At 38.2% G+C, this 13,913-nt stretch overlaps 1 protein-coding gene across 1 annotated transcript; it reads left to right on the top strand.

Moving 5' to 3' along the window:
- Nucleotides 1–3,070: 3,070 nt before the first annotated feature.
- On the top strand, nucleotides 3,071–7,474 carry LOC112028934 (F-box protein At5g52880). The gene is made up of 6 exons (XM_024061627.2): nucleotides 3,071–3,406; nucleotides 4,819–4,973; nucleotides 5,113–5,200; nucleotides 5,358–5,560; nucleotides 6,223–6,347; nucleotides 7,055–7,474. Exons 1-6 carry the CDS (start codon nucleotides 3,198–3,200, stop codon nucleotides 7,193–7,195), a joined length of 921 nt encoding a protein of 306 aa, XP_023917395.2. The 5' UTR covers nucleotides 3,071–3,197; the 3' UTR covers nucleotides 7,196–7,474.
- Nucleotides 7,475–13,913: the final 6,439 nt, after the last annotated feature.

Below are 13,913 nucleotides of genomic sequence, written 5' to 3' on the forward strand. Positions count from 1 at the left end.
TTATATAAAGCAAGATATTTGGTAAATAATGTAATATGTGATTGGAATTTGTTTATAGTACTCCTTACAAATGACTCATCCTCTAGATGTCTTGAATAGCCTAAAGATCAAGCAAATATAAGTAAATCTATCACTTATATATATATTTTTTAAATACAAGACTTTAATAATAAGAAAAATGTAATTTTATTAAGAACCTATCAACATTACGCTAAGAATGTGATATAATTGTCAATGAAGCAACTTCTCTTTCAACAATAATAAACAGTTTAGATATTGTATAGATTTTTTTTATTATTATTATTGTAATAAACGTGGGACAGTATAGAACTAGTTAACACGGGGTGGAGGCATTGTGGGCAAAGAACCCATGATCATGCCATGTTCCGTCTTACTGTCATCTATATGGTAACAAAGTATGCATCTATATCCATGAGTTAGACCTGGACGCAACACGTTTATTAAACGAGTCAGTCGTGTCAACTCGAATATAACACTAACTCGTTAAGCCTTAACTCATAACCTACTAGTTTCATGTCATGTTATATTCGCGGGCCGTGTCGAATTTTTTCATCCCTATTTATTATAAGTATAATATATATATATATATATATATAGGTAATAGTGTCTTTGAGATTTTGCTTTTTTTTTTTTTTTTTTGGGTAATTCTGGTGCCACACCCTATCTCACAATTTTGTGCACAACTTTCACATGTGGCAAGCCACCTCATCACCTTAGGCCCACCAAAATACCACAACACTACCTCATCACCTTAGGCCCACCAAAATACCACAACACTTAAAGCTTTAGTTATTTCAAATTTTCAATTATAAATACCACCGTAACTTTACTTCTTTTCCTCTTCTTCCTCCCAAGCAACTACGCCATAAACTCCTTACACAAAGAACAAACAAAAGGAATGTTCCACAAATTACGAAGAACAAGTTTTAATTTTTTATTTGACTTCCTTCTATACCAAATCAACCTTATAGTTGATATGTATCCATTTTCTTCCTTTAAGCTTATTAATGCCTAGTCCAGATCATAAGAGCAGCACCAATCTACCTAGAAGTTGTTGAAACATTAGCTCAATTGAAGTTATTCCTTTACTTGGATGGAATTTAAAACACAAACAAGATTTTTAAGTCTATTGGATGGAATTTAAAACACAAACAAAATTTGTAAGTTCATTAAGCAATGGGTTTTTGTTTTCGACAATGGATTAATGTTTTACAAGGATGGGTTTTCATTTTCCGATTTGGGATGGTGTTTTCTAGTGATAATGCCAAAAATCGTCAGTAAGCCGCACAACACTCACGTGCTCGAAACAAAGCTTGCGAAATAACAACAACAAAGAAAATCCTAGGAGAGAATCGATGTGGTACAAGCCAAAAACCTTCCGAAGGTTAAGTCATAGAACTTTTTCATAACTCTAGAGTGCCAAAGCTAGGGTAAATTATGTGTACCTTGATTTGTGAGGGTCTCGGAGTTTTTATAGTAATGTAAGGTTGACATCTGTGTCTTGATTAAGAAGATGTTTCCTTGTAGGAGAGAAACTCTTTATTTCGCGTATCTTACAGAATCCTTTCCTTGTAGGAGTCTTCCTAATTTGGGTTAAGTGTGGGGCGCAAGGTATTTCCTTATGTACTTATGCGTGTGAACCATGCAAGAGACATGTTGGACCCGTTAGCTTCATCCCGTCAACTTGTCCTTACATGAACGTCATTCTAGTCGTCTCTAACCCATGCATTGATGTCCTTCAGTTGTTCCTGTCATCCCCAATATGGATTGTCAACCTTTTGGGGCCAGTCACGAGAATATCAGCAAAGTCGTCAACTACTACAAGGTAGTCAACTATTACTTAGGCTTCAGGAATTATACTTATCATTTGGCGTGGGATTTCGGTTTACGAGCCACCATGCCAGTACTCCAGCAACTGCAAATTTGAGACGAATGATGCTTTTCGCGAATTTAAAGAGTAGTGGGTTTTGGTTTTTCAGTGAAGAGGTAATGTTTCTCAAGGTTGGTTTTTTATTTTCTGGCATGGGATGGTATTTTCTGGAGTGAGTTTTCCATTTTCGCACCACCATAGAGTTGGAGTATGTGTGCTTCAAACTTTTAAACTGTGCTTGTGTCCCGCATTGGTTAGAGATGAGTTCTCATGTATGTTTATAAACCATAGCACCACTTAAGTGTTAGCTTGAAAGATAATGGGCTAAGGGTTAGAGTTGGGCTTGGGTTGGATTAAGCTTGTCTCTATCTCTCTTGGGCCTCATTCCTTTTTCCTTTCTTTTTCTTTTAGCCCAATTTGGTCCTGCCCGTTGGGCATTAAACAAGCAGCTCGTTGGGACATTCAATGTGCTACCCGTTGGCATGCACAATGACTGTTGTAGCCCATAAGCCCTCACATTAGTTGGTTTATAAAACTCTCTATTCCCCTTTTATTCTCTTTAGTTTTTTCAGCTACACAGCCGCCTCTTCCCCTCTATTTTACTCTTTTTTTTTTGCTCATCTCCACTGAAAATTTTAGCCTCAATTTTTAGTTTTAAGGAAAAGTAAATTAAGGTTGTTCTTAGTTCTTTTTGCTTGAGTATGTGATCAGCTTGAAGAAATCACTATAGTCTAATCTTGAGGAATTGTTCGGTCAAGAGAACCATTCACGCCGAGTTCTACTCCAGATAGCACGAATCAACCTTTAAAGACAACACATTTTAGTGATTCTATAGTTTGTGAAATATTTCTAGCTCTATCTATTTATTTTTGTCATTACTAATTTTTTTGGGTTTGTATTTTTGAATCAAACTTGTTCATTTAGCCTTATTTTCCTACACGTAGTTCCAGTACCCTGGCTGCTGCAATTTATTTTAGAGCTCAAGCTTTTTCACATATGGGTTTTGAGAGGAAGAAGAAGAAAAAAAAGTAAAGTTACGATGGTATTTATAATTGAAAATTTGAAATAACTAAAGTTTTAAGCGTTGTGGTATGTTGGTGGGCCCAAGGTGATGAGGTGGCTTGCAGCATGGGAACGTTGTGCACAAAGTCGTGGGATAAGGTGTGGCACCAGAATTACCTTCTTTTTTTCTTTTTTCTTTTTCCTTGACTTATTTTACTCCGGTCACTCGAATTCCCTAAATTTTCGATCCTTAAAACTTACAATAATCGCTCAAACTCTCTGTTTCGTTTGTGAAAAATCAAAAATGTCAAAGGCGAAGGCAAAGGCAGAGAAAAAGGCGTTAGAGAGATATGAAGAACTGGGCATGAAGGAGTCTCTGCATAGAATATACCAATACCCAATAGCGTGCAAGGAGCTGAGCTTCATTCTAAGACTCGCTTACAACCAACTTCCCAAAGTTTTGCAATCCCTTATCTTCCAAGACACCCTCACCGCCATTCGTCTCCTTCCTCAGTATGTCTTTCTATTTCTATTTAACCCCTTGTCAAATTTTGTCAGTTCTTCATTTTTCTTATGAATTTTGTTGGCTCTTGTATTGATCCCATTAAATTGTATGTGCCCAGTTGGTTTTTCTGATTGATATTGTTGAAAGAAGATTTGGTTGTTCATGTGATACAAATTTGAGAAAAATTTTAGTTGAATTTCAGCTAATAATAAGTTTGGAATACATTAGATTATGCAGAAATAAAGATTCCATTAAAACTTGGATAAAAATCCTGCAAATTTATCCTCTTTTCTTTTCCCTTTTATAAGGCAAATTGGACCGTTTTTAAAAATTTTAAAAAAAAAAAAAAATTTCATTTTTAAAGCTTGCAGCATCTGGAAGTCCGTGAAGTTTTGATGAAAAAACAGCTTGGCAATGAAAAAGAACATAAATTTGCAATTTTGATAGTATAGATTCATGAGATGTTACAGTTTGTTTCAGAATTGTATAATGTAATGTTAAGTTTTGATGAAAAAATAGCTTGGCAATGAAAAAGAACGTAGCTTTGCAATTTTGATAGTATAAATTCATGAGATGTTACAGTCTGTTTCAGAATTGTCTAATTTATGTTGGACACAGATTTATTTATTGATTATTTGATAGGAATATTGTTTTATTATTGTGTGTATTGATTTAGACAATTTACCTAATTACACCATGTTCGCAATGGTGATTTAAAAGCTTTATGTTGCTTTTTTGAGGTGCCAAATCAGACAAATGTTTGACTCATTGGATTTTTCTGGTGTTTCTTTTATAAATATTGCACTGTGATCAAAGTTTGTGCTAAATATGCAATTGCAGGTTTGATGAACCTTTGTCTACAATGAGCAGTTTACTATTTTATAGAGACCTCTATATTCACTTCAAGAAAAAAAACCATTTTCTTATTAGTACTTGCAGTTCAATTGTCTGATATAAATATAGTTTCCAAAATGCTCTGCCATCATACAAAGATCTTCCAGGTTTATGAATAATGTCATCTGATAATTCCAAAGTTAAACTTGGCCACTGTAGGTTAAAAATAGACCTGATGCTCTTATATAATCAAGGATTCATTTCTTTATGCTTTATTAGTAAATCTGATATCAGGTAATTGTAATTTAATAAATCTTTCTGTGCACATTTTAAAAGGTTGTAAAGAGGATGTCAATGTAATTATTGCGTTCATCCATCACATTGTTGTCCATTCTAGTCAAGAACTAGTTTTTATGTCTATTGCTTTAGGTGGAGATAGGTTAGACTGTTTTGCAAACATCATTTGTCCAGCTTTTTGGTTTCACTGTCTTCATGGATCTCTATCTCACCTGTGATTATCTTTTTGTGTGCTGCTGATCTTATGGATAAAATTGCTGTTGTTATTTGATGGGTGTTTTAATGCTAGAATGCAGACATGCACTGCTGCTTCAGCCGCCCATCTTCTCTATCAGAGTGCAGAGGCTGCATTACCAAAGCAGAAGAGGAATCTTGCTATTACAGAATTTAAGCATGCAATGGTTGCTCATAAGAGGCGCCAAAAAGCCCGCCAGGAAGAAAGAGGTAATTTTAATTCTAGAAATAGTTTCACATATTTAGCCAACCATAATTTTTTCTGTTTGAAGATTTAGCAATGCTAATCTGTTTTAGCTATATGGAAGGCTTCATTTATTTTTATTTTTTTTGTTCTCCAAAAACACAGGTTCTGCCCAACTGCCACTAGATGTTCTCGTGCACATCTTCAGTTTCCTTGATGTGCAATCTGTAGTTTCAGTCGGACTAGTCTGTTGGTAAATTTTTTTGCCTTTATGTTTGTGGTAGGTTCATGATTTATTCAGCGTATGTCCCACATCCAGAGCATGTGGACACCCACAACTTGACATGGTGAGATTTCCTCAAATTTGATTTTCCACACTCAATTAATTCTTTTGGTTGCTTCATGTGAAGGTCTTGGAACATAGCAGCAAGTGATAACCATCTGTGGCAGTTGCAATATGCTTCAGTCTTTGGTGATTCTGAAAATTGTTTGAATATTAAGGAGCATCAGAGTGGTAGACTTGTTGAAGATGAGGAGTACAGACATTTGCAGGAGGCCATGAGTACGAGAACCAGTATTGACTGGAGAGGGGCCTTTATAAGAGCATACATAGGTATACTGATCCAGTGTCCTTCAATAGATTGGCTGGATTTGTTTTGTCATACATCCTATTATGATATTCGTTGAAAGAAAAACCAATATGAGTATGATATGTGTTGAAAGCAAAACCAATATGAATAAGCGTACATGTGCATCTTTTTTTATCCTAGTAAAATAATTGGATTCTCAAATTTTCATGTTGCAATTATGACATTTGTGGTATGCATAATTCCAATTTGTTCTAAATAATTTCTGGTGCTATAATGAGTTATATGTGTTGTATTTCATGGTCATGCAATGATGTTCAAGGATTTGAACCATATGAGCTATATGAGTTGGGTAGGTGCATGCACATATGGGATCTTTTATTTGTTTGTTTGTATGTATATGTGTGTAAATGCAAAAGGTAAAACTGTAATAAATGTTAAGGAATGTAAAAATTTTCTTAGAATCCAAAATATGAAAGATGCCATGTTTTGCTGATACAAGGAAGATGTCCAACTTATATTTTAATAGTTTTAATTTTTTTCATCCTCTCACTCTGATTAAGAATATCCTGAGTGTCTCTTTCTCTCCCTCTCTCTCAAGAAAAAGACTCTTGTTGTTCCTACACAACAACTTTTTAATGCAAATAATCTCTCTTCCATTCTAATCCTCTATATACTTGGATTACAGGCAATGCATCAAAGAACTTAACATCCAGTAGGGAATACTGTGTATATTGTGGCACTATAGTTTGGCTCAATAACATGAAGTGCTCTGATGGACATCAGCAAGTAACTCCTTACTCACCTCACCAGGTACTTTCTTTATTGAATTATCATTGTTTCAGGTTTTCAATTCCAGGTGGATTCCATAAAAATTCATGATCAAATTTCTTCCTGATATTGCATATCATAAGACACTAGCTCTACAAATTTAGATATCACACAATTCTTTGACATTTTGGAGAGTCATGTAAGTGTTGATGTTATCTATAATAATTTGTGTGATTGTAGTGATTGACTTGAAGTGTAGGAAACATTCCCTAACTTATTTCAATCAAGTAATGGCATGCCATCCCTTACAAGAAATCTTCCTAGTGGAGCCCACTGAATCCCTACTGCTATAATCTCCCTTGCACATAATAGCAGAATTCATCTCCAATTTTTTTAAATACATTAGTATCAGGACAGGTCATTATACTGTTAAAATTGTTTAGCCATTCCACTTTGAAAAGGTTATTTATTGGAAAACAATGACATCTTATAAATGGGTTGCAAGAACTGCAACTGCAACCAAAGCAACATCGCCTCCCCCTCACCTTGTATTTTATGGACTACTTACTTGCTACTCTCCAGTCTTCCATTACCTAATGAAGTCTTGCATAGTTTATTTCATTTTAGACTATTGCATAATTTATTTCATTTTACTTCTTTTTCTATTTTTCTTCCCTCCAGCACTGACTGTAGCGTTCTCCAAAATTTTAATCTGATCATTGTGTACTCTTTTCTTTTTGATTTTCCAGGTCGCTAAGTATGTATTGAATGATTCTTCAGATTTTAGATGTTCTTCAGATAGTGATAGTGATTCTGATGAAGGGTCGGGTTTTATTTTATGGGCCTATCCAAGAAGCATGTTTTTGACTCTAGCAAAAGATTTCGATTAAGAATTATCTGAAAAATCAACGGAGAAGTATTTGAAAAATCAACGGAGACCGATTTGTAAATCTCAAAAATGTACTCAGTATGATATTGGCGAGGGAAAAGACACGATACCCGATGCAACTTATTATTAGTTTTCTCCAATATTTCAAAACATTTTGGCAAGAATATTGTATCTAAACTGGTTAGCACCTCATCCAAGTTCAAATCCCCCACCTCAACTATCGATGTATAAAAAAATATTTCAATAATTTTTCTTATAAAAAATTGTAATCTTTAGTTAATTATTTTATACAGAAAAACATTATGAATAGTGTAGTAATTTGATTATATTATATAAGTGTTTACAAATTGAAAATTACATGATATAGTAGCTAATATAGATAGGCATGTTTTATGCCTACTAAAAAATGCAAATATCTTTCAATTATTTTTTTTTTACAGTCTTAATTGTGTCATTGTGTGTTACTAATTTTTTCCCCCTTTTTGTTGGAGTTTTTTTAATTGTTGCAAATACAATTAAATTTAATAAAAAATACCATAATTCAAACCAAATGTTTCTCACATAAGAAAAAATAAATAAATTGTTTCTCGTATAAATCTTAGAAAAATAATATTAAATTTTCATTATTTTTGAAATAATTAATTGTGGGGCCCGTGGGCCTGATAGTCTCAGCCCATCGTGTAGTAGGCCCAAGGCCGACGCCGAGGAAGACTGACCATCCAAGGCTAAGTTGGGAAAAGCCTCTTTTTTGACCCACGCCGAGGACCTCTTCGTCCTCGGCATACTAAGGATAATTTTGGGAAGGGACAAGCCCAGAGCAAGCTGTCACATTCACACTTAATGCATTCACCTAACTCCTCTGGCCGCATTAATGGGGATATAACCCCTTAGCAAGGCAACGTTGATCAGAGTGAACCACTTGAGTACTGATAAGGCCTCTGATGGGACGGACGGCCAAAAGAAAGGCGAATGGATGATCAACAGATGGAAGAAGGAGATAGGAAAATGAAGACTATATAAGAAAAGCAAGTAAAGTAAGATAGGGGGGAAAAAGGAGGAGAAGAAAAGGGGCTCCTCGGCCACGGGCCGAGGAGCATCTCCCCAGTTGTAAATAAACTCTAAGTATTTTTTAATGAAAGAGAGTTGATGCTTGGTGAACGACGGCCAACACCTAAACCTTCAACCCACTCTCTACAAATTTATTGTTTGGGCTTGTTGGGCTGAAAACCCATTCATACTCAGGGTCAGATCCAAATTGAGTCCCTACAATTGGCGCTGTCTGTGGGAAGGATTAGTGTGCTGGCCGGCGCACCAGGCGATTGTTCTAAGTGGTCGTTTTACAGTAGGTTGGCGAAGTAAAAAAAAAAAAAAAAAAAAAAAAAAAAAAAAAAAAAAAAAAAAAAAAAAAAAAAAAAAAAAAAAAAACCAAAAAGAAAGAGGACTAAACATTGGTAATCCTGTTCATCAAGAAGATAGAATCCCAAAAACTCCTAAAACCAAGCCAAGGATAGTTTTCCTCATTTTGTTTATGTTAAATGTTCTTTACTCAAAAATTATGATGATTTTTTCTATAGAATAGAACTAGTTCTTTCACCTACTCTCTACAAATTTATTGTTTGAGCTTGTTAGGCTAAAAACTCATTCTTATTCTGGGTCCAATCCAAATTGAGTCCTTACATATATATATATATAATTTTCATACACTATTACTTTTGAAAATCTAATGAACAATGCTACCTCTCATTTATCATCTTTGTTATGCGAATCATCAGTTAATAAATATATGATAATAGTAAGAAGCGTTACAAATGAGATAATTAAAAAAATATATAAAATTAATTAGCCACTATCATTATGTAGTGGTCTATAATTTTACGCATCTAAAAAAATGGAATATATAGAGTTTTCTTAAAGGTATGTATAAAGATTCACTATATGTGTGTGTGTAAAGGTAAAAAAAAAAAATGTATATTTAAGGTTTTTATTAACTTAAAAACTAATGAAAAATAAATGGTTAATAACTAAAATTATAATATTAACAAAATATTTAATGAGAACATCTTAAAAAAATTATCACGCGCAACGCGCGGGAATATGACTAGTTATACTAAAATTTAGTACAATGTATTTTTCTCTACTCTCCCCTCATTTAATTTCATAGCATTGTTGTGGGGCCCGTGGGCCTGATAGCCTCAGCCCATCGTGTAGTAGGTCCAAGGCCGACGCCGAGGAAGACTGACCATCCAAGGCTAAGTTAGGGAAAACTTCTTTTTTGACCCACGCCGAGGACCTCTTCGTCCTCGGCATACTAAGGATAATTTTGGGAAGGGACAAGCCCAGAGCAAGCTGTCACATTCACACTTAATGCATTCACCTAACCCCTCTGGCCGCATTAATGGGGATATAACTCCTTAGCAGGGCAACGTTGATCAAAGTGAACCACTTGAGTACTAACAAGGCCTCTGATGGGACGGACGGCCAGAAGAAAGGCGAATGGATGATCAACAGATGGAAGAAGGAGATAGAAAGATGAAGACTATATAAGAAAAGCAAGTAAAGTAAGATAGGGGGGGAGGAAGGAGGAGAAGAAAAGGGGCACCTCGGCCACGGGCCGAGGAGCATCCCTCCAATTGTAAATAAACTCTAAGTATTTTTTAATAAAAGAGAGTTCATGCTTGGTGAACGACTGCCAACGCCTAAACCTTCAACCCACTCTCTACAAATTTATTGTTTGAGCTTGTTGGGCTGAAAACCCATTCATACTCAGGGTCAAATCCAAATTGAGTCCTTACAATTGGCGCCGTCTGTGGGAAGGATTAGTGTGCTGGCCGACGCACCAGGCAATTATTCTAAGTGGCCGTTTTACAGTAGGTTGGCGAAGTAAAAAAAAAAAAAAAAGAAAGAAAAAAAAAAGAAGATTTGACAGCGAAAAGAGAGATCTTGATATTATTTCATAAATAGAAACAGTACAAATTACAATCAGAGGCTCAGGTAGGCGTGTTTCATAAAGAAATTTACAAGCTAATCCTACCAGCTAGTTCTACAATCAGAGGCCCAGGTGGACCCACCCTAAAAAACTAGCCAGAGGGAAGTGTCAAGCCGTGCTTTTATTGGCATCAAGAGAATGGGAGAGCTTGACACTAAAAGCAGGGAAGGGGGAGGGCCAGCTTGTTTCAAGGCCACCAATAACTCCTTTCTCGGAGCGGCGGAGCTTGAACAAGGAGAGGAGCAGATGCAGGGGCTCCGGGACACCTTCCCCCATGATGTTCCCTTGATTCTCTCCAATCCTCACGAGTGTTGGCCGTTGGAGACGGCAACACTCGAGCACCGCCCATGACATGAATTCGCACGCCTTCTTCGTCGGGGGTGCGCTCTGAGGAGAGACGTTAGGTACTTCAACAACATCCCTCCAGGCCACCTTGTATGGCGCCATCGGGGTTACGCCTAGATTCTGCCGCACCAGAAGCCCAGTGGGGGCTGCGGCCATAACGACTCTTGGCACGGATGTCCTCACACCCGCCCAAAGTCGCCTCATATTTGCCAACTCCAGTCACAATTCCGGCGGGGTTGTTGAAGGGGCTTGGGGAGCTGAAAGGGTATATTCTTTCTGTTTGTGTTAGGAGGTTCATGGATTATGGAGAAACCATCCCCCCACCTTATATAGGGGATGAGGGTTGGTAAGAATTAATTCATGCAGAATTCGAAAAGAGAGTTATCAGCAGAGCTAATAATGAAGCTACCAAATTCCAAGGGGGCCGTAAACCGTTGGACTTGTGTTAATTCATGAGGACATTAATGAAGGCGCGTTTCGCGTACCGAAGCGTCAAGCGCGGAACACGAACGGACAAAGAGCGCTTCATAAATGAAAAAGATGGGGGCTCGAGCTGAAGGCGAGATCAACGCCACGTGTAAAGATCATAATCCGACCCAAGGAGGAATCATCTCCAGTAAAGCGGTCCGAGGACAAACCCCTACTTACAAAAAAATAGAAGTGGTAGACAGAACCAAGGTATTGCATGGTCCTCGGACCCAAGCCTATGGTAAAACTATTCACACCATTATACTTGGGTACTAGACAGAACCAAGGTATTGCATGGTTCTCGGACTCAGACCTATGGGGAAACTAGATACTTACAGAAAAATAGAAGTGGTAGACAGAACCAAGGTATTGCATGGTCCTCGGACCCAAGCCTATGGTAAAACTATTCACACCATTATACCTGGGTACTAGACAGAACCAAGGTATTGCATGGTCCTCAGACTCAGACTTATGGGAAAACTAGATACTTACAGAAAAATAGAAGTGGTAGACAGAACCAAGGAATTACATGGTCCTCGGACCCAAGCCTATGGTAAAACTATTCACACCATTATACCTAGGTACTAGACAGAACCAAGGTATTGCATGGTCTTCGGACTCAGACCTATGGGGAAACTAGATACTTACAGAAAAATAGAAGTGGTAGACAGAACCAAGGTATTGCATGGTCCTTGGACCCAAGCCTATGGAAAACTAGATACTTACAGAAAAATAGAAGTACTAGACAGAACCAAGGTATTGCATGGTCCTTGGACCCAAGCCTATGGAGAACTAGATACTTACAGAAAAATAGAAGTACTAGACGGAACCAAGGTATTGCATGGTCCTCGGACATGAACTCATGGAGAAAATAACTATCTGGAGAAAAACCAAAGCGTTACCTAGAGTCAAGCTATGATACGGTCTTTAGATTTATATTTGAAGGATAACAGATGATTTCATGAGACTAACTCCAAAATAGAATACAAATATCGAGCAGAATATTATAGTAAAGCAAATAAAAGAAAATATCTGTAGTTGGAAGCAAAGTATTAAGCATTCAGTTCAAACAAAAAGTATACAATTTCCTTACAATGCCACCGAGGCAAGAAACAAAATGAAATAAAAGAGAAAATAAAAGAGAAAATAAAAGAGAAAATAAACAGAATTATCCTATGTTGTATACCAGTCTCCCTAACTCAGTAGGCAAATTAATTCGATAAGCAAATCAAAAGGCTTTAGCCAAGGCCTAAGGGCTTTGTCTCGAAGGGTCCGCAGGAGGCCTCGCCACGTCTTGTGGTATTTCCTGACCCTCGGTTCTAACTCCCTCCAACGTTCTCTAGGGTTCAACCTCCTCGGAGGTTGGTCAATTAAAGATATATCCTCGGCGGTCTTATCATGACTCTCAACCGCTGGTAATGAGGACCCCTCCTCAGGAGCAGCAGGGGCAGTCTCGCGAATTGCAATAGGGTAATATATCCTGTCCTCCCTCCTAAGGTTAGATGAGGCAGCAACCCCTGCTTGGTTGAGGGCTTTATGCCAGGTCTGAGAACAGTAATGCCTGCACACTGCAGGAACTTGAGCCCGTAGGGTGGCTTCAGTCTTAGCCACCCCATCTGCAAAAGCCTCCTCCTCCGCCTGTTCTACAGAGCGCTCAGCGTCTATTTTTGCAAATACCGCCTCGTCTTTGGCTCTCACAGCCTCGTCCCTGGCATACTCGGCAATACCTTTCTCATGGATTGCCACGGTCAACTTTTCCTTCAGATAGGCAATGTCCCCTTTGGCAGTTTGTAGTTGACCCTCAACGTCTTGCAAGCGATTGGTTTGATCCTCCGCTTGCTTCCTAGCCACGGCTAGGTCGGAGGCAGCAGTGTCCCTGGCCTTTGTCATCTCCTCCAGATCCTCGGTCGCTGAAGTCGTGATCCCAATAGTCGCTTTCGTAGAGGGAGGGATGAGAATCCCTATGAGGCCAGTGACCCTCAATTACCTTAGGCATTTTCGCCTGGCTCCTACCCAGTGTGCCGTGAATGTATTTAGGATATTAGGGTGTGTAGATACCTTGAATGAGAAAATAGGGCTGAGACTAACTCACCATGATGTGAACTGGTGCTACAACCTTCATCACCTGAGGGGTAAGACGTACTATATGAAGACAAGGGACGATAGGGTTCGTCTCATCCAGTGTCTTCCTAATTCCAATAAGGGGTTAACTCAAGATTTCTTCATAGTGTCGGGAGAGTGGCACAACGTTTTCATTGCCCAACAGTAGAGGGGGAGCCAGGTAGTGTATCCGAAGTAGGAGACAATCTAGGTTTCAGTATTTTTATGTTTATAACTGTATATCCGCTTTAGTTTATTAACCACAGGAGTTTCACTTTTCTTTTCGCAGATCTGCACGCCTTTGCACGTCATTTCCACCTGGTTAACAAAGCGGATTTGGAAACCGTTCTTAGGTCGGAACTTTTCCTGAACGAAACTGATAACCAGGTCAGAGCTGCTCATCAAATCCTCGGATGCGACCTAGCTCAGAAATCATTCCCAGTTGCGAAGCACGTAATTAAAGCTCGTGACCTTCGGCTTACGCAGATTACCGTGGTGGAGGACAGTTTTGCATTTTTCGAGGGGTCTTATATACCTGAAGGCATTCCGCTAGCAGGTCCCTCCTCATCCCAACAAGTAACGGTGGCCGAGGAAGGATTATCTAAGAAGGCAAGGGAGGTGGTTGAACTGAGTTCTTTTGAGGACAAATATAGTGTGTTCAATCTAGCTGATCAGTCCGAGGATCCTTCTGGTGATCTAGGAGACCCTCATCTGTCCGAAGTCGATCTCCGGTCCCTAAGAGTTGGTACTCAGGCTGAGATGGGTTTAAAAAGACAGCCCCAAACCAATCTTCTTGACCTGCTCGAAGGCGGTTCAGAAG

This window comes from Quercus suber, unplaced genomic scaffold (assembly GCF_002906115.3).
Source record: "Quercus suber isolate HL8 unplaced genomic scaffold, Cork oak 2.0 scaffold_108, whole genome shotgun sequence".
Lineage (NCBI taxonomy): Eukaryota > Viridiplantae > Streptophyta > Magnoliopsida > Fagales > Fagaceae > Quercus > Quercus suber.

What these genes read in the sequence shown, in the direction of transcription:
- LOC112028934 (XM_024061627.2), top strand. Translation starts at nt 3,198, where the DNA reads ATGTCAAAGGCGAAGGCAAAGGCAGAGAAAAAGGCGTTAGAGAGATAT. An exon ending in TCAGTCGGACTAGTCTGTTG is followed by an intron (nt 5,201 to 5,357) that starts GTAAATTTTTTT and finishes CTTCATGTGAAG; the next exon opens with GTCTTGGAACATAGCAGCAA. An exon ending in CTCCTTACTCACCTCACCAG is followed by an intron (nt 6,348 to 7,054) that starts GTACTTTCTTTA and finishes TTGATTTTCCAG; the next exon opens with GTCGCTAAGTATGTATTGAA.